This window comes from Schistocerca gregaria, chromosome 2, assembly GCF_023897955.1.
Source record: "Schistocerca gregaria isolate iqSchGreg1 chromosome 2, iqSchGreg1.2, whole genome shotgun sequence".
NCBI classification, from domain to species: domain Eukaryota; kingdom Metazoa; phylum Arthropoda; class Insecta; order Orthoptera; family Acrididae; genus Schistocerca; species Schistocerca gregaria.
In genome coordinates this window covers 698,842,652-698,866,703 of record NC_064921.1, presented here as the reverse complement: position 1 = coordinate 698,866,703, position 24,052 = coordinate 698,842,652, and the positions used below count along the sequence as shown (strand labels likewise).

Below are 24,052 nucleotides of genomic sequence, written 5' to 3'. Positions count from 1 at the left end.
ATCTCTAGGGAGGTGCTGATTGCTGAAAAAGAGTCATTTAGTGAGAAAATAGTATATGATGCATAGAATAAAAGCAAAGCAGTGTGGGGTGTTATAAAAAAGGAAATGGGGAGAGACAAAGAAATGCAAAATAACATACTGGGAAGGGAGGGGATAAGGTAATAAATGATTCACAACTACTATGTAAATGAGCATTTTTTAAGTATTGCAGAGGAGTTCCTCAAAACAAATATAAGACCTGTAAATAAGGTTGTACTAAATACAATGATGTTACTTCTAACCACAGAGAATGGAGTAAATAAAACTGTCGAAAAACTAAAAAATAAAAAGTCAGTAGGCTTAGATGAAGTACCAGTGTGTGTAATGAAACAATGCGTAGAGATTATACAAGGCCCCTTAACAAATATAATAAATGAATCCTTCACATTAGGGACATTTCCAGAGCAGTTAAAACAGGCGAGGGTTGTACCTTTGCTTAAGAAAGGTAATGCAGAATACTGAAAATTACTGGCCCATTTCCCCTGCTGTCACCGTTCTCAGAAACAATATAAGCAATTATGAAAGACAGATTAATGAATTATCTGAATAAATATAATCTTTTAAGCGAATCACAGTTCCGTTTCTGAAGTGGCAAAAATATGGAGTCAACCATAGTAGAATTCACAAAGGTTGTACTTGATGCTCTTAACAAATATGAGTGTGTCACAGTCATATTTTTGGATATCTCTAAGGCCTTTGATGCAGTTGACCACAAGATTCTATTAAATAAATTAGAAGCATTAGGAATAAGAGGGATAGCTAATGACTGGTGTTGATCATACCTAGCAGATGGGGCACAAAGAGTTGAGATAACACATACTTCAAATACATCTAAATGTTTAGTAAAACACTTATCGGAACCAAAATACATTAATATAGGGGTTCCGCAAGGTAGCATATTAGGACCAATACTATTCCCGATATACCTCCATGACTTTCCCCACTAGTGTCGCTCGTGGTGAAAAATTTCTCTTCGCTGATGACAGCAATATCATAGACACTGAGAAAACGAGAGAACTCCTTGCAGAGAAAGCAAATGAAGCTCTCAGAGAAGTTTACAATTGGCCAATAAGTAATAATGTGATATTGAACATAAAGAAAACGAATGCCATAAATTTCAGTTAGAAGATTGAAAATGACTGTTAAATTATATGTAGATGGCGCCTCTATAGAATTTGTAACAAATGCAAAATTTCTAGAAATGAACATTGATTCTCAGTTGAAGTGGGGTGAACACACAAAGGTACTTGCAAGCAGAATGTCATCAGCATGTTATGCCCTCAGAATCCGATCATCAGTGTGTAACATGCAGTGTCTTTTACTTACATACTTTCATATGTACACTCAATTCTTAGCTATGGCTTTTTTTGGGGGGAACAAATACACAAAATGTAAACACAATTTTCAAACTCCAGAAAAGAGCCATAAGAATCATAACCAAAAATGGTAGTTAGGCTCATTGTAAAGATCTGGTCAAAACACTGGGGATTTTAACAACATCATGTGAATACATTTACCAGTCAGTTGAACACATCAAAAATAACATTGGTAATTACTGCACAAACATTTCTGTCCATGACCATGAAACAAGAGCTAGACTCGACTTACCTTTGCCAAGAAAAAATAAACATAAAACAGCATTTTCTAAAGATATAAAATAAATTGAAAAAATACGCTTATTTAAAAAGGCAGCTAACAAGTACCTGTTATGCAATTAATTTTATACATTGAAGAATTACTTAGCCGGCCGCGGTGGTCTAGCGGTTCTAGGCGCTCAGTCCGGAACCGCGCGACTGCTGCGGTTGCAGGTTCGAATCCTGCCTCGGGCATGGATGAGTGTGATGTCCTTAGGTTAGTTAGGTTTAAGTATTTCTAAGTTCTAGGGGACTGATGACCACAGATGTTAAGTCCCATAGTGCTCAGAGCCAGTTTTGAAGAATTACTTAGATAAAGCAGAGTAGGGGTTTGGTAAAAATAAAATTATACAAATAAATAATGATAATGATAATAATAATAATTATTATTATTATTATCATCATTATTATTATAAAACATCCAACATTCCACATAATACCTCCACACTATGGTTTTTTCCTTTTGTAGAAAAACTTACCCCCAAGCTATGCATTGCACAGTACTAACACCTCCTCCTCTTTCTGAACTCAACATCTCACTCGTTATAGAGGGATGCTAATTAAGTTTTACAGGATGGCAAATGGGAAGTTGTGGTACAGAAAGTGGCCCACAGAGCGCGTGTGCGTGTGCGTGTGACGAAACAATGTGTGTATAGTGTGTGCAGTGACTGATAGTGAGATATGAGTGAACAGTGTGGCATTACCTTATTTAATAGATATTTGTAAAAAAAATTATTGTGTACCAGAAGTAAATCTAATGATTGTCTCTTAACTAGAGGTCTGTAAATGCTTGTGTATATGAATTACCTTATTTTAAATTGGTCGAAACTTGTAAATACTTTGACTGTCCTATATCCTTGTAAAAAAAGAGATCTATGGATGAATAAAGCTGCTACTACTACTACTACTACTACTACTACTACTACTACTTCTCTCTCGCTCTCTCTCTCTCTCTCTCTCTCTCTCTCTCTCTAAAATTGATGTAGTTGTCGTTACAATAATAGTATTTGTTTCAGGTGCACATTATACATCGTCCAGTTATACTAACGTGTCCACCGCGTACATTCGACGTCAGCCTTTCTTTCTTCCGAGTGAAACAGACCTCTGCGGCAATTAATAATTTGCTTAAATATGAATTTTTTGTCCTTCTGGCATTCAATATAGATTTTTGGTTTTAAAGATTATAAACTGGTCCCCATTATAAATTTTCATTGAAATAAAGGAGCAATTACTCTTCTCCTTAGATTTGTTGAAGCCCTGTGTGTCTCATTACGTTGATTTGCATCCGTCACCGATAAAACTATTTTGGCAAATGCTGAGGTGACCCTGAAGAGAAAACTAGTAAAATACATTTTTTTAAAAATTGTTTAGTGACTTAATCACTTGATTTTTAAACCTATATTGTCTCTTGCTACAATTTTTTTTTTTTTTTTTTTTTTTTTTTTTGCGAGAAGTATTTGTCATCATTCGTTAATTTTATTTGAATTTCATTCATTAATACCGTTTCAGAATATGAATCATCCTTGCAGAAACGGTATCATCTGTTATTTATTCCATCATCACATGTTTTACTCAATGCTCACGTTACTGAGCGTTTCGGAATTTTGATGCAGACACAAAGTACACTTTCGAATACCGATTCATAAACATGGACGGAAAATTGAAGGGCTACTTATTGACTTACAATAACAATTGAATCTCGGAACCGCAGGAACTCTTAAGACAGACAATAACAGGATGCCGTCAACAATAATTATTTAACACGTCAACAATAATTTCGTAACAATGGCAAGACGATTGAGTGTTTGCTCACATGACTGAATGCGCCTGACCACGTCGACTTGTTATCATTCGCTTGCTCCCACGGACTGGTTTCACCCAAAGGAAAGTACACTTTGTGATCAAAGGTATCTGGACACCCCCAAAAACATAAGTTTTTCATATTAGCTGCATTGTGCTGCACCTATCGCCAGGTACTCCATATCAGCGACCTGTGTAGTCGTTAGACATCGTGAGAGAGCAGAATGGGGCGCTCCGCGGAACTCTCGGATTTCGAACGTAGTCACGTGATTGGGTGTCACTTGTGTCATACGTCTGTACGCGAGATTTCCACACTCCCAGCACAAAAGAGTACAGGCTGACCTCGTCTGTTGACTGACACAGACCGCCGAAAGTTGAAGAGGGTCGTAATGTGTAATAGGCAGACATCTATCCAGACCATCCCCTGCGCAGCACGTCCACAATGGCATCCTGCATAGTGTTTAAAGTATACTGCACACAAGCATTGATGTATTGCTCGTCTTATTGTGTGTAGACAGAAGTATATTCTCTTCTCTATTCAAAGCTATAATCAATGAATTTCATTTATCAGAAATGTATTAAGGTATTTACGGAATAATGCATACAAGTAGCAATGAACTATATTCTATCTACATCTACATAACTACTCTGCAGTTAACATTTAAGTGCTTGGCAGAGGGTTCATCGAACCACAATCATACTCTCTCTTTACCATTCCACTTCCGAACAGCGCGCGGGAAAAACGAACACCTAAATCTTTCTGTTCGAGCTCTGATTTCTCTTATTTTATACTGATGATCTTTCCTACCAATGTAGGTTGGGCTCAACAAAATATTTTCGCATTCGGAAGAGAAAGTTGGTGACTGAAATTTCGTAAATAGATCTCGCCGCGACTAAAAACGTCTATGCTGTAATGACTTCCATCCCAACTCGTGTATCATATCTGCCACACTCTCTCCCCTATAACGTGGTAATACAAAACGAGCTGCCCTTTTTTGCACCCTTTCGATGTCCTCCGTCAATCCCACCTGGTAAGGATCCCACACCGCGCAGCAATATTCTAACAGAGGACGAACGAGTGTAGTGTAAGCTGTCTCTTTAGTGGACTTGTTGCATCTTCTAAGTGTCCTGCCAATGAAACGCAACCTTTGGCTCGCCTTCCCGACAATATTATCTATGTGGTCCTTCCAACTGAAGTTGTTCGTAATTTTAACACCCAGGTACTTAGTTGAACTGACAGCCTTGAGAATTGTACTATTTATCGAGTAATCGAATTCCAACGGTTTTTTTTTTTTTGGAACTCATGTGGATCATCTCACACTTTTCGTTATTTAGCGTCAACTGCCACCTGACACACCATACAGCAATCTTTTCTAAATCGCTTTGCAACTGATACTGGTCTTCAGATGACCTTACTAGACAGTAAATTACAGCATCATCTGCGAACAACCTAAGAGAACTGCTCAGATTGTCACCCAGGTCATTTATCTAGATCAGGAACAGCAGAGGTCCCAGGACGCTTCCCTGGGGAACACCTGATAGCACTTCAGTTTTACTCGATGATTTGCCGTCTATTACTACGAACTGCGGCCTTCCTGACAGGAAATCACGAATCCAGTCGCACAACTGAGACGATACCCTATAGGCCCGCAGATTGATTAGAAGTCGCTTGTGAGGAACGGTGTCAAAAGCTTTTCGGAAATCCAGAAATACGGAATCAACCTGAGATTCCCTGTCGATAGCAGCCATTACTCCGTGCGAATAAAGTTGCCCAAGAACGATGGTTTCTGAAACCATGCTGATAACGTATCAATAGATCGTTCCCTTCGAGGTGATTCATAATGTTTGAATACAGTATATGCTCCATCACCCTTCTCCAAACCAACGTCAATGATATAGGTCTGTAGTTCGATGGATTACTCCTACTACCCTTCTTAAACACTGGTGCGACCAGCGCAATTTTCCAAATCTGTAGGTACAGATCTATCGGTGAGCGAGCGGTTGTATATGATTGCTAAGTATGGAGCTCTTTTATCAGCGTAATCTGAAAGGAACGTAATCGGTATACAATCTGGACCAGAAGATTTGCCGCATCAAGCGATTTGAGTTGCTTCGCAACTCCTAAGGTATGTACTTCTAAGAAACTCATGCTAGCAGCTGTTCGTGTTTCAAATTCTGGAATATTCTATTCGTATTCCCTGTTGAAGGAATTTCAGAAAACTGCGTTCAATAACCCCGCTTTAGCGTCACAATCGTCGGTAACAGTACCGTCGGCACTGGCGCAGCGCAGGTATTAAGTGCGTCTTGCCGCTTGTGTACTTTGCATACGACCAGAATTTCTTCGGATTTTCTACAAAATTTCAAGACAATGTTTCTTTGTGGAACCTATTAAAGGCATCTCGCATTGAAGTCCGTGCCAAATTTCGCGCGTCTGTAAATTTTAGCCAATCTTCGGGATTTCGCGTTCTTCTGTACTTCGCATTCTTTTTCCGTTGCCTATGCAACAGCGTTCGGACCTGTTTTGTGTACCATGGGGGATCAGTTCCATCATCTCTTACCAATTTAAGAGGTATGGATCTCTCAATTGCTGTTGCTACTATATCTTTGAATTTGAGCCACATCTCGCATAGTCATTTCGGAAGGAATGGAGATTGTCTCTTAGGAAGGCTTCTAGTGACAATTTATCCACTTTTTTAAATAAAATTATTTTGCATTTGTTTCTGGTGGATTTGGAAGAAACGGTATTGAGCCTAGTTACAACGACCTTGTGATCACTAATCCCTGTATCAGTCATGATGCTCTCTATTAGCTCTGGATTGTTTGTGGCTAAGAGGTCAAGTGTGTTCGCAAACATTTACAATTCGCGTGGGTTCGTGGACTAACTGCTCGAAATAATTTTCGGAGAAAGCATTTAGGACAATCTCGGAAGATGTTTTCTGTCTAACACCGGTTTTGAACAAGTATTTTTGCCAACATATCGAGGGAAGGTTGAAGTCCCCACCAACTATAACTATATGAGTGGGGTATTTATTTGTTATGAGGCTCAAATTGTCTCTGAACTGTTCAGCAACTATATCATTTAAGTCTGGGGGTCAGTAGAAGAAGCCACTTATTAACTTAGTTCGGCTGTTAAGTATAACCTCCACCCATACCAATTCGCACGGGGTATCTACTTCGACTTCACTACAAGATAAACCACTACTGACAGAGACAAACTATTTCAACTAACAAGTTACAAACATAAGTGTATTTCTCATGTGAAGCTATAATTTATGTATTCCATGTATGAAGTGCTCAAACAGCATTAAATCTGTAAGATCTGTGTAAAAATACATTAGTGCAAACCATTTCAGATGAGAATAGCTCGAGGTTGTACCGAGAACTTCTTATATGTAATAGATAGAAATAGGCCATTACTAACCAATATGCTCTCTTTATTTTACAAATTATTCCTAACCACGCTCATTGTGTTACATTTTCTTTTTTTTATTACTTTTCTTTGACATTTGCATTGCGTAAATTATATTCTCGTCAACTAGGTAGTAACAAACTATATGAAACCATTTTAACAAATGTTACGCATTCAATTCGCTGTAACCTCAGAGAAATCTTTATATATTATGTGCTGTACATTATTTAGAAAAAGCCATTAACAACTTTATACCAAACAGACTAACAATGAGAAGTCTTTGCTATTAGATTCAGAAGCATCCAACCCACCTTACATTTCAAGGCGGTGGGTTACTCTGTTCCGTTAATTAAATAAATAAAAATAAGAAAAGTCCGTTAGCGACACATCCCCTTAGCCTGCGGCTGGTCGCTTTCCGCTTGCTCAGCTGCCTCCCCTGTGCCCTATGCCTCTGGCAACTCATCTTCCCTCCCCACCCTCACAAATGCCTTGCCCCCTTTGTCGCACCTTCCCCACCCTACCTAATGTTTACCCCTTCATCGCATCTTCCCAGCCCTCACGAATGCCTTGCCCCCTTGGTCGCACCTGCCCGCCCTCACAAATTCCTTGACCCCTTCACCCTGCATACTCCTCTCTCTGCTCCCTGTCAGCCACCTCTTTGCACTGCTCCCCTCTCTCTTGTTCATGGATCTCTCACTGACCCCCCCCCCCCCCCTCCCCACTGCTCTCCTCCATCCCCCCCCCCTCCGCTCTCCCCTAGCCCTTCCTGCTGATTTCCCCTTAACTCCACCACCGCTGCTCTCCCGCAGTACCATTGCCACCCCTCATGTTGCCGTTTGCACTCGACCTCTCCAACAGGTTGCCACTCATGCTGACCCCGCCTTCTGCCACTCTGTTTGGGCCCTTTATCATGAAATCTATATCCTTTCCTTCATTCTGTGGGCAGTCCCTCTCTCAGCTCTGTTTTCCCCACCACTCACTTGGCCACCACCCTTTTGTGCCCCCACCCATTTTTATTCATTTTATTAGCCAAACTCTCTACTCCCGCTTCAGTTCTTCCCTTGCCCAATGTCTCTTGCATTTTTCTCTCCCCTAGTTGGCCCCTCCCTCCCTCTTCCTCCCCCCTTCTCATTCCCCCCTTACCTCCTTTAAAAACAGTCTCCGCTGCTGTGCTCTGTCTTAGGAAATAGTATCCTGCAGGAAATTGCATGCAGGTACATGGGGTGTGGTACATGTAGGCTTCTCACATCTACTAGTGGAAGCATCATACTATCTACAAAATTTGTCAAAACAAGAGAATATACTAGCCTTGTATCTGTGTGTTTTGGCCACGTATAAATTATTTCTTACTCCACTCAGCCATTTTAGGGATAGGCAAGTATTGTACCATTTGGAAATACTAGGACAAATCCATCTTTATATTAATTGGTGCTGTAAGAGTTTGATTTCTAATGGCTTGATTGTTACTGTAAAGAAAAAAAGTTAGTTGAAAAAGAGCCACCAGTGGAATAACTGTCTTTGCAATGTGTTAACATTCTTGGGGGAAAAATGTCTATTGTATTACCACTTGAACAATAATGTCACTGTCAGACATCGAGAAAGAAGACAAGAAGAAGGTGAAAATAATTAAGTTATTTTAGGATCCATGTAATTTTTACTGTGCACAAAGAGGGATTTTGGCAGCTGCAGCAGTGTGTTAAGCTTTTTGTGATGGAAGAAATTGCCCATGCTATTTGTGTAAGAGTTTGTTTGTGTTTCTGTGTTCATTTATTTATTTTGTTTGTGCTGTATGTCAAATTTTTGTGATGGAAGAAATTGCCCATCCTATTTGTGTAAGAGTTTGTCTGTGTTTTTGTGTTCATTTGTGTGTGTGTGTGTGTGTGTGTGTGTGTGTGTGTGTGTGTTCATTTATTTGTTTTGTTTGTGCTGTATGTCAATTTTTTGTGATGGAAGAAATTGCCCATCCCATTTGTCTAAGAGTTTGTCTGTGTTCATTTATTTTGTGTGTGTGTGTGTGTGTGTGAAATGCTGTCATTGATAACATGTGCTTGTTATCCCTATGCAGGTTCAAAGAAGCATATTGAGTCATTGCTCCGAAGTGCAGTAGGCCCACCTCGTGCGAACGCAATTATTCGCTTTGACAGCAGTAAGTTACACACATGTAACCAAAAGCTTTTAATGTATGTGCTTTGCATGTGAAATTGTATGTAGTAAAACCATAAAAAAATTATATTCATGTTTGACTGCTAGTAAGCATATAATTGTCAAGTATGTGAAATTGTGCGGTATGGATTAGGCTTGAATAACAGTTTCTGTGTGATCTAGACACTGTATATGTGAAGAATTATTCAATGTGCAAATGAAACCGACTAATATGGACTTTTAAACCAACGATATGCTAGCAGAGTTATCACCATCATTAGACGCAGCAGCAGTCACCATTCAACATTCAGTGCTAATTAAAAGCTACCTCTATACTTCCCCATGCATTATGGTCATATCAGTTGGTCCCCATGTTATTTCTTGTAAATTTTTCTAATGTTATCTGCCTAGCTTTCTTTAGATCATCTTTTTGGCCCTTCCCTGTTTCTTGGAGCTGTACAAAGAACCAACTTGGCCCATCCAATGAGAGTTCACGGACTTAAAGTTCCATGAAGTGGTTATAGATATCATGTGGAAATAATAATGATACTCGTAGATAATTATCACACTGTCAGTTCATCAACATTATCAGTGCATTTCTCAACTGTATTGGGTTTTCATAATTATATGTATTATTCCTGCGTATTAGATAAGAACAATATTTTTTAGCCAATGCCTGTCAAGTGTAACAAAATGAAGATTTGTCGTCGGTGGCCATTCAACTCTTTTGTGAAGGTCTGTTTGGCCCCAAACCATTGCAGTACTTCTTCCTTTCCTTTTCTGTGTTGCAGTCATACTCTACCCTTTAATCAGACATGGTCTTGAGGATTATTTTGCACAACTCACTTCAGTTAACTCATGTTTGGTGCCCACATCTGGGTTTGACTTCTGTATTCCCCACTTTCTTTATGGAAGTGTGGGCCTTGTGGGGAAAGTTGCTCAATGCTCTGCATGGTGGCCAGTCCACATGGAGACAAGGTGGCTATTTTTCTGTCTGGGTGGTGCCTGTAGGGAGAGCACTTGTTCCAAGTAGGTGGAGTCATGGTGGAAACTTGGTGCAATGAAAAGACCAAAGTTACAAGCTGGTGGCTGTGAGACTATGGTAGTCTCGTCAGGTAGATCTGAATTCATAAGTGCTATTGGCACCTGCACTACCTACTGCCCTACTGCACCAATGTTCTTTTCGGACAATATTAAAAATGTATCAGGAGAAATCCCTTTCTTCAGTCTTACTTAAAATAGTGAATCCTATCCAATCCCAAGTTTTACTCTCTCATAAACACTCTGCGGAGATTGTGGTCGGCTGCTTCATGAAAATGCACCATTTGAGCAACTGTCCATCTGTGTTAATTGTGGTGGAGATCTCCCTCTGCAATCCCCAATTGTACTACCCTAATTAAGGTGTATAGAATCCAGGTATGTAAGTTCTTAGGTTATCTTATATTTTGAAGCTCAGAAAATTTACAGTCATCTGCATCCCAAACCAGTGATATCAACTTTTGGCATACTGTGGCCAAGTCATCACCAGTACCCTTGAGACTTATTTTCCCTATTCCCTCAACACTGGTCTAGTGATTGTGCCAGTAAATTAGCCCATGAGAGGTATAGCCCCTCCCCTCATGCGACATTTGTAGCACTATCTTCGGGGACTGCAGTTCCTTGCACCTTCCCAGAGAATCATCATCATCATTCTGTGATTACTCCCGATGACAAGACTAGTCTTAGGGAACCCTCTAGCCAGAAATATACCAACCAGCAACTCGACATGAGGCATTGGCTGCAGGAGCCAACAGCTGCAGGTCCCAGGGATGCCTGCTCCTCCTCAGTTCCTACTCTAACAGTAGATATGCTCTTGCAAGACACTAAAACTCTAAACTAGTTTCAGAGAAATGTCGACAGCAGGCTATTGCAGCGACTGCAGAGGTTCCAGACCCCCTACACCATTGTATTCAGAACCTACACTGATTGCCCAGAACATTATGACAACTGGCCTACTATTGATTTACCATCCAGGTGGTAGCAGCAGCATCTGGCGAGGAATGACTGCTAGTCAGTCAGATGCGTAGTGCATTTAATATTGGTGAGCGTGCTGTCTGTGTGTGAAATGGGGAAGGTGCACAATCTATTGACCAAGGATAGATTGTGATGGCCTAGAGGCACGGCGTGAGCATTGCGAAAACTGCACAACTTATTAGATGTTCGAGGAGTGCTGTGATGATTGTCTTAACACGTGGCAAAACCAAGGCAAAATAATGCCCAGAAATGAGGTTTGGTGGCCACACCTCATTACAGATGTCGGATCTTGTAGGCAGGGGAGGACTGGTAAAATAGGACAGATGGCAAACTGTGGCAGACCTAACATCAGATTCTGTAATGTTGGGCAGAGTACAAGTGTGTCTGAACACACATTGTGCTGAACACTCCTAATGATGGGCCTCTGCAGCTGACAACCCATGCAAGAGCAAATGTTAACACCACAACATTGGCAGCTATGAATGAAATGAGCATGTGACTATCAGCAGTGGACGTTGGGGCAGTGGCAGTGCTGCATGGTGTAATGAATCCCGATACCTTCTTCCCCATGCTGTTGTTTTCCAGAGGAACAGCACATTGACTCATGTACCATGGGCCGGAGACAAGCTGGCGGTGGCTCTATTTATGCTCAGGGGAGCATTCACGTGGACATCAGTGGGTCCAGTGGAGCTCATGGAAGGCACCATGACAGCCAAGGAGTTTCATACACCGCTTGCAGACCATGTACACCCTTTCATGACAATCGTGTTTCCTGACAGCAGTGGTGTTTTTCTACAGGATAGCGTGCCGTGTCAAAGGCCAAGTGTGTGATGGAGTGTATCTAGGAACACAGTGGCGAGTTCCAGTTGATGTGCTGGCCCCCCAAATTGCCAAATCTGAACCCAATCAAGCTCATTGGATGCGACTGAACGGTGTGTGTGTGTGTGTGTGTGTGTGTGTGTGTGTGTGTGTGTGTGTGTGTGTGTGTGTGTGTGTGTGTGTGTGTGTGTGTGTGTGGGCACGCGCGCGCGGTTCCACCTCCCTCCAGCAACCTACCAAGGCCTCATCGCCGCTGTTGTCAGTGCCAAAGGTGGACATACCAGTTATTAGGTAGCTAATCTTCTGGCTGATCATAATGTGTTCATCAATGTTGTTATGCACCCATCAGTGACACAGTGATCCTGGGTCATGATGTGTTCTGTTGGCCCCTTCGCACCTAACCATGACATTCTTAAAGTGGTAATTTAGTGGAACTGCAGTGGGTAATCCACAAGCCAGAACTGTAACAACATGTATTCCCCTGTTCTGCAATCTGTTTCTCTCCAAGAAATGGATTTCACTGTTGACCATTCTCCAACCCTTCAGTGTTATTGTATATTATGTTAGAACTGTATGGATCCAGAGAGGGAAACTGGAGAGGTCTGTACATTGATTAGTACAGATATTATTTGTGAATGGATTCCCCTCTGTGCCGCATTGGTACCAACAGCAATGTGAGTGTGAGTGACACCAACACTCACAGTTTGTAACATTTACAAACACCTGGGTAGGGAATTTACTGACTTCTTAATCTGAAAACTCACCCCCTGCCCTCATCCCCTCACACCTCCACCTGCTCCTCCTCCTCCTCCTTTTCACAGTTGGGGGTGTGTGCACCATCCCTTGTGTTGGAGTACCATGTTGTTTGGTAGGGGGCTTCTGATTGATATTCTTCTTTCCCAATCTTGATCTATCCACCCCTGAGTAATGGTATGCCTGCCCCCTTTAATGCCTCCCCCATAGTCATTTCAGCTGTCAACGATCTTCTCTTAATATCAGTGCTTCACTACAATGATTGTTATATGCTAATCTTTGTCACAGTGACCCCTTTCTGTTGATACTGTAGCTTTCTTGTCATCGCCTAACAGGCCCAGTACCATGTTTGGCTCTCCATTTTCGATGTGAACAGCCATCCGCCAAAACTACTATGGCCCTCTCATCTGGTTGCTGGCACTGTGGAGGGCCGAGGACATTATTAACTGTTATTCAAGACCATCAAAGGGGCTTATGACATCTCGAGCAACACCCTTCTCAGACCATCCTCATAACTTTTAATTGACTCTCCTCAAAGCCACACACACTACCTAAACTCCGTACCTGTCGAGCTGTTGAAGATCAACTACCATTCTGTGTCTCCTCCTTCATGGTGGCCATATACAAACTCTGCCACAGTGAACCCATTCCAGAAATCCAGCTTGAGCTCTAGTCTCTCCCATCCCAAAACCTCTCCCTGGAGTCCATTTCTTTCCTCACCCCTACCTTGTACATCTTCCTAAAGTCCATAAACCCAACCACACAGAAAGTCCCGTTGTGGCCAGTTACTGTATCTCCACTGAGAGAATCTCTGCAATTATGGACCAACATTCAGCCTTTTACCCACAACCTGCCCTCCTAAATAAAAGATAACAACCATTTTCTCCATCGACTCTCCACACTTCGTGTTCCTTTGCAACGATTCCCTGCTTGTCACTAATGATGCCCCTTCCCTTTGCACCAACATCCCTAATGCCCATGGCCTTGCTGCTATTGAACCCAATGCCCAAAGGATTCCAAACCTACAACCTCCTGTGTAGTGTCCATGACCAGCCATAAATCATCCACAATTACTTTTCCTTTGAAAGCATCGCCAACAAGTAAATCCAGGGTACAGCTAAGGGCACTCAAATGGCACTATCCTATGCCAAACTATTCATGGGCCATCTAAATGGATTCTTTCTAACCACACAGAATCCCAAACCCTTCAACTGACACAGATTCATTGAAGCTGTCTTTGTGATCTGGATCAGGGGAGTGAGGACATACCATCCATATACCTTCACGACCTCAACACTTTCTACCCCATTAACTTCATCTGGTCTTCCTCAACCCAACAGCTATTTTTCTTGATGTTGACCTCCATCTCACAGGTGGCTAAATCAATACCTTCGTCCATGTTATACCTACCAACCACGGGTATTACCTCCACTTCAAAAGTTGTCACCCATTCCATACAAAGAAGTCATTTCCACATAGCCTAGCCAATCGTGCCCATCACACCTGTAGTGAAGAACAGTCCCTCTCAAAATATACCAGTAGTTTCACTGAGGCCTTCACAGACCATAATTACCTTCCAAACCTTCTACAAAAACAGATGCCCTGTGCTGTATCTCTACTTCCATCCACCATCTCCCAAAGTCTCACTGTCCAACCACAGAAGAACATTCTCCTCGTAACTCAGGACCACTCAGGACTGGATCAAATGAATAACGTTCTCTGCCAGGGTTTTGACTACCTCTCATCGTGATCTGAAATGAGGAATATCCTACCCACTATCCTTCTCACCCCTACCAACGCAGTATTGCACCACTTACCGAACTTACACAATATCCTTGTCCATCCCTACACAACCCCTGCTCGCAACCTCTGGCCTCATGGCTCATATCCCTGTAATAGACCTAATGTGCAAAGACCTGTCCCATACATCCTCCCACCACCCATGTACTGGAGTAGTCTGGTCACAAACATTACCTATACAAAGGCAGGTCTACAAGTGAAAGCAGTCATATAATCTGCAAGGTAAGCTGCAGCCAATGTGCTGCATTCTATGTAGGCATGACAAACAAGAAACTGACTGACTGAATGAATCGTCACTAACCAACTGTGGCCTCAATATTCATTAGTCACTGTCCTGTACCCACCTATCCCCTTTCTTGTTCCCATTCCAGCACTACACAGCCTTCTGTACCACCAACACACCCACTGTCTTTTTACTTCTCTCCTTTTCCGTGCTCCCCTTCCCCTTACCAAAACCTTTTTTGACACAATTTTTGTTGTGCCTATCTGCAACTCAGCATCTCTGCTGAATGGTAACAAGTATCCTTTTTATAATAACTTGCCTAAAAAACACTTCAAAGAAATGAGCTATTAGGTCCAGAGAGTACATTTGTAAACAGTGCCACTATATCTAAGTTGACCATATCTTCAGTTAGTCAAATATGCCTAGTAGGCTAAATTCTTAATATGATATGCACACCAACTACTTTGTTAGTTTGAATTTCTATGAACCAGTGGCAGCCATCTTGTGGGTCTTAGGTAGAATATAGACATGTGTGATGTTCGTGCCTGAGGGGAAGACACTCAGCTGAACTCTGCTGAAGATATATGTGCTTAAGTAGCTTGGATGTCATTTTCGTTACACTTGATTTTAGGAGCAAAAATAACTAACAACATGCCCAGTAATTGTGGCTACATTAAACATCAGCAGAAACAACCACAGTGAAAGCATCATTGCATAGTATGGCCGGCTAATTTTGCCCAGACCTGGTAATGTTTAGTGCTGATGGCTTTGCTTTTATGTGGATACAGCTCATTTCATGACATAGTGTGTTTGTTGTTTTACTAAACTTCTTGCAGATAGCACATCCAACTCCACTTTTTATTTCATGGACTGAATGTGCCACAGGAAAGGTGCAAAGGTAATTATCAACATGACACATGATCTTCGTATCTCAGCTTGAAGTTGATGACAGTACATGTGATCTGTGATCTGCACCATATTACTATTGGAAAAGCCTACTGAACTTCTGTTTTATGCTTCTCCATAGCTCATTTCTGTGATGATATGCATTGAGCAACTGCAAATGGGTACCACTGTGTCAGTCCCAGGTTGTTAGCATCCTTGACAAATCTTGATGAGATGATGAAAGAGTATCTCTGTTTGTATCTAGTATTATTTGATCAGTTTTTCTTCTTGCCCATCAATTTAATTTTCTTCATAGTCACTATTACCTCTTCTGTTTCAGTCTTTTCCATAAATCACTGATTTCTCTCTCTCTCTCTCTCTCTCTCTCTCTCTCTCTCTCTCTCTCTCTCTCTAACATTCTTCTCTCCAGTGTATGCTGAGCAGCCTCCAGCTTTCCTAATGCTGTTTGCACCGAAGGACCAAGTTTCAAGCCACAAGTCAAAACTAGTAAAACACACTGATAGTAAACTTTTTTCACACACAAATTCAAAGATTTAGTTTTTTATTTTGGCATCCATACAGCTATTGTTTTAAATTGTTGTAAATAAAAAATGGTTACTGGCTCAATATCCTTATTTTAACTTCCTCTATTCCCGTTTTAATGTAGTCTCCATGCATTATTTGAGTCTAATTATAATGGAGTTCGAGGCATACTTTTAAAACTTAAACAACTAATGGAATTCCTTACTAAAGTATCAGGAAACTGAAGTTCCATTAATACTTACTCCTTCTTAGCTTTCTAAGTTTAAGAATCTGAAATCTTCCATTGGAAGATATGAAATCTTCTTGTCTTTCTCCTCTTAAGAATCTGTACTTCCCACTATCGTGACGGAATCTGTAGTGTTGATGTACTACAAATTATATATGTTAATTTATGTTGAATTAGTGCTGTATTTTTCAAGTGATCTTGCTACAGATTTGGTTGAAACTGAATGACAGCTATGACTTCAGAAACTTTCATGGCGTATTAACTTATCTTTTCTCATTGAGTCTGCAGCTGGATTATGTGACCATCTTGACACTGTATTTCAGTGATTCAGCTGGCTGCTATCTTCTGGTGAGAAGATTGTTTGCTGATCTTGCTGGGAATGATTTCTACCATTTATAACTGCCCTTTTTTGCCACCGTGGAATACATACATCATGTGCACCATAAATCATTGATCATTGCTGCTGCGCCCTCCCTCGTCCTCCCCTCGTACAAAGTGAAGGTACAGTGCCCCACTTGTAAAAGCTGGCAGAGACGATGAATCACTATTGAATGTCTAGGTCAATACAATCTGCCATCTGGGTCAAAGACTGGCTATAAAAGTGACAGTTAAAACATTGAAATTTAAAGTATACACACTGATGGTTTTGCTGACAAGTTCACTGCTGATAAACGTGGAGGTTTGTGTTTGAAATCCATACCTTGATAAGCACCAGTTGCCATACTCCCTAGTTCCGTGAATGAGAGATGGATGCGTGAACCAGTTCTTGTTCACGTTTAGGATAAAAAATTATGATACCGTATGATTCGTGGTAAAGTATTTTCCCTATTGGGACATGTTAAAAGATTTGTATGTATTGAAGACATTATTGATAGTAGTTGTGCTGAAACTAGAGTTAGCACAAAAGTAAGTTAGCATAGTCATTTAAGGACATCACAAACTAATTACCTGCCCTAGATATCATATCTGATTTATTTTATCGCAAGTGTGTGGCAGTGACATTCTGCACTGTTTTAATGTCAGCTTTACATGTAACTCACCCCAGGAGGCTTGCCACTCTTTGGTGGGTTTGTACTTGGCTACGGCGGGGCCCCAGCCTTTGCAGCATTTTTTCCTTTCTGTGCTACATGACTCTCCTTTTGCTATTCTTCTCCCTCCCTAGGGGAACATGTCTGGGGTGTTAATGGGAATCTTCTGCAATGTCTGTCGCTGATGTTAGTACAGTCTCACCTTTATTTTTCGCTCCTTTTTCCTTTTTTTGTTTCCTTTCTCCTCTTGTTCCTCCGCTTCAGTGTTTGAGGTTTATCCCTTTCTTCTTCCTTCCTGTACATTGCTGAAGACCAGCCCATGCATCTGACGCATAACAGGTACTGGTTAATACATAATTCCCAGTCCCAGGTTGACAGGTAGGGTTCGCATGTACCCCCCTGGTACAGGCCAGGCCCAGGGAGGTTTGATTGCCTGAGCTGCAGCCTTCCCAAATTGCCAATTGGTCCCTCTGTCAGGTGTTGGGGAGGTGTGACCTGAGGTGTGAACAATCGCCTAAGGCAGGTGTGACCCCTTGTGAAAGGGTCCCCCAGTTGGTAGGAGTGCGCCATTGGAGATGTGGCAATCGTGGGGAATTTTCCCTCAACTAGCCAGTCGCCTTCATAGTCAGTCTACAAAATGTAAACGTAATGAGGCTGATGATTGAAAGACCCTTCCCACTGCACCATGGTTCCTTGTGGTCTCACATACTGAAGACAGTCAGTCCTTTGCCACCGTAAATCCGCTTATTATTCAGAAAGGTGTTGATGCAGTTGCTAGCCCTGTGAAATCCTGCTCTCATTTACGGAATGGCATTTTACTTTTGGAGACCTTCTGATTCTCAAGCACAACAACTGCTTGCCACTTCCCTTCTCCACAGTTACCCTGTTCATGTCAAGGCCCATAGAACTCTGAATTCTTCATTTGTTGTTATTTACACCAGGCTGCTCGATGGTCTAACTGCGACCAAAATACAGTCTTACCTCTCTGTTCAGGGTGTCATTGCCATCCACCGTGTAATGGAAAAGGTAGATTCCTGCTTAGTGCCCACCCGCACTGTTTTTCTCACCTTTGATAGAGTGGTGCTTTCATCCAAGATCAAAGCAGGCTATGAAATTATCAAGTCCGGCCATACATTCCAAACCTGATACACTGCTACAAGTGTCATCGTTTCAACCCCTCTAGAATGGGATTGGCCTGTGTGTCTTGATGAGCGGGCTGTCCAAGAGATCCAGGTAAAGGATAAAGTGCCTTGCCCAGTTGCTCACAAGTTACTGGCTAGTCACAAACCCTGTGTTCTCCTATCTGGCACATTTAGTTGTGTTCTTGTTACCCCTCTCTTCATGAAGGACATGGCCACGCAGACATGCAACCTCCAATTCAGCTCTGAGGTTGTGAAATCACTCAGTATCAAGGTAGCATTGCCATCCCCCTGTCCAGCTGTGCAACAAGCCATCAAACTCTCGCCTCAAGGGGTGAATCCACCAGCTACACAACTGGTAGGCTGGAAGCGACAGAAGTAGTGCTCCCGTGAAGACTTCCTCCGTCCCTCCGGGCAAACAACACCCGAGTCTTCCTCTAACCAGAAAGGCTCTAAGTAGTCCACCAAATGGAAATGGTCTTCTTCTTCACCAACTCGAAGATCCTATTTGATGGTGTCGCTGATGCACACCACCAACCGTTTTTCGGTTTTGGACTCCACATACTGACCACACAAGAAAGCCGATGCTTCTGTGGACACCATGGAACAGCATCCTCCTACTTCTGTGCCCTGTAGTAGCGACTCTTCACAGGCTGTCACTCAGCAGCCACTGAGATGATGCCCCTACATCTCTTCCTCATCATGACTCTCCTCCGGTGGGACATTTACGGCCTTCGATCTCACGAAGAGGATTTACAGATGCTTTTAGCATCTTGTACTCTGCCTTCGGGAAATGAAATTGCACTCTCACAACCGTTTTGAGCTTTCACATTTCTTACCGATTCATTTTGACCTTCCCCCTGAGGTCAACATTCCATCTCATGGGGGCATCGTGCTGCTCATACGGGATGACGGGATGACATTCATAGTCAACCCATTTCTCTGACTACCCATCTTCAAGCTGTTGCAGTTCGCCTTTTCCTTCCCCATCTGACTTTTTCCTTCTGTTCCAGTTATGTCCCTCCATCATTCAATGTCACGAGGGAAGACTTCCATGAACTTATTGGGCAGCTACCCCTCCCATTTTTGCTACTCAGTGCCTTAAATGCGCATCATCCCTCCGTGGTTCTCCCAGGATCTGTCAGAGATGTGCCCTCGTGGCTGACCTTCTTAACCAACTTAACCTCTTCTGCCTTAACACTGGAGCACCCACTTTCCTTTCTGACTCCTCATACACCTATTCCCATTTGGACCTATCCTTCTGCACTGCCCAGCTTGCCAATTGTCTTGAGTGGTCTGTTCTTCTTGACACCTACTCGAACGACCATTTCCTGTGTGCTATCCGTTTGCTGACTCCAACCCCACAATCCGCGAATGGAAATGTGCTCTCTGCATTTTTAACCATCATCCTAAGATGGCAAACTGCATTCATTACAAACAGATGCTTGCAAAGTGTCATCATGTTCTTCGGGATAGCAAAACAGCTAGGTGGATTTTGTTCACTAGTTCTTTTAACAGTTCCGCCCTTCTTCTGTCACGTGGGTCAAACTTCGACGGCTCTCTGGGACCAAGATCCATTCCCAAATTTCCGACCTGGCAGCAGCAGACGCTGTCATTGTGGACCCTATTGCTATCCCCAACACCTTGGGCCACCATTTTGCAGAAGTTTCGTGCTCTTCTCACTCTCACCCTGCCTTCCTCCATTGGAAACGAGCAGAGGAGGCTCAAGTGATACCTATAATGGCCTGTCTCCTGCCGGGCATTTTCGGCTCCCTCTTTGTTGATGATTTTGTCAACTATTGCAGTTTTCCACAGACCTGTCTCACTGAGCGTCATCTCCAGCAATGTCGTGATCGTCTTTACTACTGGAGCATTGACAATGGCTTTCGCTTTTCCACTGACAAAACCGTTTGTATGGATTTCTGGCAATGCAATTGGTTTCTCCCACAATCTTTACATCTTGGGCTTGTTGCCCTTCCATTCGTTGAAAGTACGAAATTCCTGGGGCTCATGCTCGGTAGGAAACACTCTTGGTCCTCCCATATGTCTTACCTAGCAGCCTGCTGTACGGGGTTTCTCAATGTCCTACATGTCCTTAATGGTACTTCTTGGGGTGTCGATCGAACCACCCTTCTCCATTTGTACCAGACCCCTTGTCCATACAAAACTCAACAATGGGTGCTTTGTTTATCCGTTTGCACGTCCATCCCCATTATACTGTCTCAACACTATCCACCACCTTACACTAGTCTGGTTGAGAGTCTGTATGCTGAAGCTGCTGAACTACCACAGTCCTACCACCATGGCTTTCTCCTCCTCAGGTATGCATGTCATTTGTCTGCCGTGCGTGGCTACTCATCCTATCCCTTCTTCTTCGATGATTCCTTTGATTACCAGTAGGGGGCACATCCTTCTTCTCTGTTACTAACTGGAGTCCACTTTTGGAACTTGCAATGGCAGCTTAACCTCACACTACTTGCAACTTCCTCGGTGGATTGAACCCTTCACCACCTTGGCTTCTTGAAGCAGCCCACGTATCAGGCCACAGAGTACATCCAGCGACACAGCCTTTTCTATTGTGTTCTGTGCTCATATTCACTCAACACCCTTCAAAGTCTATGCATGCTGTTACACAGCTCATCCCTTAGCGCAGCAGGTCCAGGAAAACTGTCACTTGCTCACTCTCGATGGAGCGAGTGTGATGTTTCTCTGGGTTCCTGGTCATGTTGGTCTGACAGGAAATGAGGCTGCTGACGCTACTGCCAAGGCTGCAGTCCTCGTATCTCAGCCTGCTAGTACCTATATTCCCTGTGATGATCTCTGTGTTCCCGTCTGTCAGGAATTGGTGTCCCTTTGGCATCGCCAATGGTCCTCCCTTCACAGTAATAACCTCCACCTTATTAAGCCTCACCCAGTGGCTTGGACGACCTCCTCTCGGGCCTCCCACCACGAGGAGGTCATTTTAACTAGGCTGTGTATTGGGCACTGCCTTTTTAGCCATCGTAATTTAATGAGTGGTGCTAGCCCACTATTTTGTACATGTTGTGCCCAAGTTTTTACCATCCACCTCGTCCTGATGGAATGACGATTTTTAAACCATTTACGTTCCCGCTTGGGCTTGCTATCTGATTTATCGGCCGTTTTAGCAAATGATGCGTGGGCAGTCGAACATGTTTCACTTTTCACCCACCAAAGCAACATGGTGAAGACCATTTAATTTTTATTTTTGTATCTCCATTTCTGTATGGTGTCATTTTACCCCTTTTTTCCATGTGCCTGTTTTAGCTATCTTCTTTTATGTCAGTTGGGACTGACGTATTGTCGTTTTGTAACTCTTCTGTCTTTCTTGTTGTGTAATTTTGACTTGAGTGTGTATGACACCAGTTGTTTTTAGCCCCCTAAAGAAAAAAAGAATTTTGACTTGAGTGTGTATGACACCAGTTGTTTTTAGCCCCCTAAAGGAAAAAAAGGAAACAAAACCAAAACTTTACATAAAATTTTTGATAAAATGACTGGTTTTTAATTTGAGCAGGTAAAAAAATAGCTTTTTGAGGTGTAAGAATTAAATTTGCAAATTGTATGTTGAAAGAAGAAATATGGTAGGCAGTTTTTGGATATTTGTAAAAAGAAAATTCTGAGAGGAGAGACCAAATAAAAAATAACTGTAAACTGCAAGTATTACTGATCTTGGTTCGTATCACAAGAAAGCTTGAAAAATAAGCTATATATGTAAAATTTGACATCTTTTTCATGTAACTTTAGTTGAGCAAAAAACTGCCTCCATAGCTGAGGTAGCTAATGCCCACACATGTGGTGGCACTTGACCAAGAAATGTGCAGTTTGAATCATGTAAATGAAAGAAAATTTCATCATCAGTTTTTAACCAGCAAGGGGATAATGATGTAAGAGTTCCATAGAACTGGACTTCTCCTGATTTAATTCCTAACTTGTGTGCAGTCTCTGTTGAGTGAGAACATGTGAAACAGTTGATGGTGATTTGTCAGTTGGATGAGGATATTAAGCTTCATTGATACCTTGTTGCTATTTTTTGTCTATCATCATCATCATTGTTGCAAATGCGACCTCGCTTTACATCTACTTATCAGACACAGGCAATATACAGTAAATCTTATAAGCAACAGACATGCAGATGGTGGTCATGAGAAGAAAGAACAAGAAATATGTTTTTAAAGAAATTTTTATCAGACAACAATTGAGGTATTTTAACCCTTTGAAGAACATAAGAAAACTAAAGTGCTAGTGATTAAAATTTTTGTATCTCTGTAGTAACTGAAGGTTTTATAAACAAAATAGGTTATTATTTCAAACATTTTTATTTGTGCTGCTAAAAAAAAAGCTGGGAGGTATTTGTTTGTGGTCCTTAAAGGACAGTTACAGAACACATTACACTTAATACATCGGAAAATTACAGAGGCTATGTATATGTTGTCTGTTTGATGTGAAATTCTGCAAATCAGTTTCCACTTGAAGTAAAGCATAAATTAACACTACACTGTTCACAAATATTGTAAGTGCAATTAACAACACACTTTGAAGCACAATGAACACATCTCTTCCTTACGTCTGATTTTATCATTTGGTGCTCTGGACTCTTTGGATTGCAACTGGTCTGCAACCTTCTTGATGTTTACACTACTGTTGATAAATTTCTTTGTCGACTTGAATAATTTCCAATTAGATTTCTCGCAATGCATTGTCTGAACTCTAGGGACGATAGTATTGATTTGAATCCTGATTCTTCTGCCAATTTTGAATATATTACATATGCATGTTTACACCAATGTCAAGAAGATCAAAGAAAATTCTCAGGTAATACTTAATCTTTGCCTTCCTGTTGATCTCGTTAGTCACTTTCTTCTGGTCCATAATGTTCACTCCTCCCATCCACTTGTTGTACTTTCTTATCATAAGAGGACACTGAACATTGATCTTTTCAGAAGAACCAGACTGACGCCTCTTCACTGTCGTACATGGTATTGGGGAAATAAAATTAGTCAGTAGAAAAACTGGCTTGTTATCCATCCATTTGAGGATTATCAGACCATTGCTACTGAGACTGTATAAATCACCTCTTTTCATTTCCTTTTCTGGAGGGAATGTCTCTGGGATGTTTTTACGATTGGTGCACACTGTTCCACATGATCTGATATTTTGTAAACCAAGTTAATACTGCAAAGCTGGAGAGTTAAAAAAGTTATCTATGTAAATTTCATATCCCAGTCCAGATAGTGATTTTGTCAGTTGCAGAACTACTGACTCACCAAGCCCTACTTCAGGACCTGGGTTTTTTTGCCAGTGTATAAATCACACTCAAATAGGTAGCCAGTTTCCGAATCATATCTGCACCACATTTTGAAACCCCATTTGACTGGCTTATTTTTGACATACTGTCGCATAATATTATGTCCTTTGAATTTTATCATATGCCCTAGTTGCACTAAGAGATTCCTGGAAGGTTTTGTTCAAATGGGTAATTACAGGTCTCACTTTGTATGTGTGTTCTGGCTTTATTGACTGACCTGCATTGTTGGAAAAATGTAAGTACTTTCGAATCTCTTCAAACCGATGTAATGGCATA

At 41.7% G+C, this 24,052-nt stretch overlaps 1 protein-coding gene across 18 annotated transcripts in view; it reads left to right on the top strand.

The window, feature by feature from the left end:
* The window catches only part of LOC126334787 (prominin-like protein), a 503,842-nt gene that overhangs the window by 223,869 nt on the left and 255,921 nt on the right, over window positions 1-24,052 (top strand). For 11 of the 18 annotated variants that reach the window (XM_049997400.1, XM_049997403.1, XM_049997394.1 and 8 more), the window contains one exon: window positions 8,948-9,028. The exons of the other annotated variants lie outside the window; for them this stretch is intronic. In XM_049997400.1, the coding sequence (XP_049853357.1) occupies window positions 8,948-9,028 (81 nt within the window). The remainder of the gene's footprint in view (window positions 1-8,947; window positions 9,029-24,052) is intronic. 18 annotated transcript variants of the gene reach the window in all.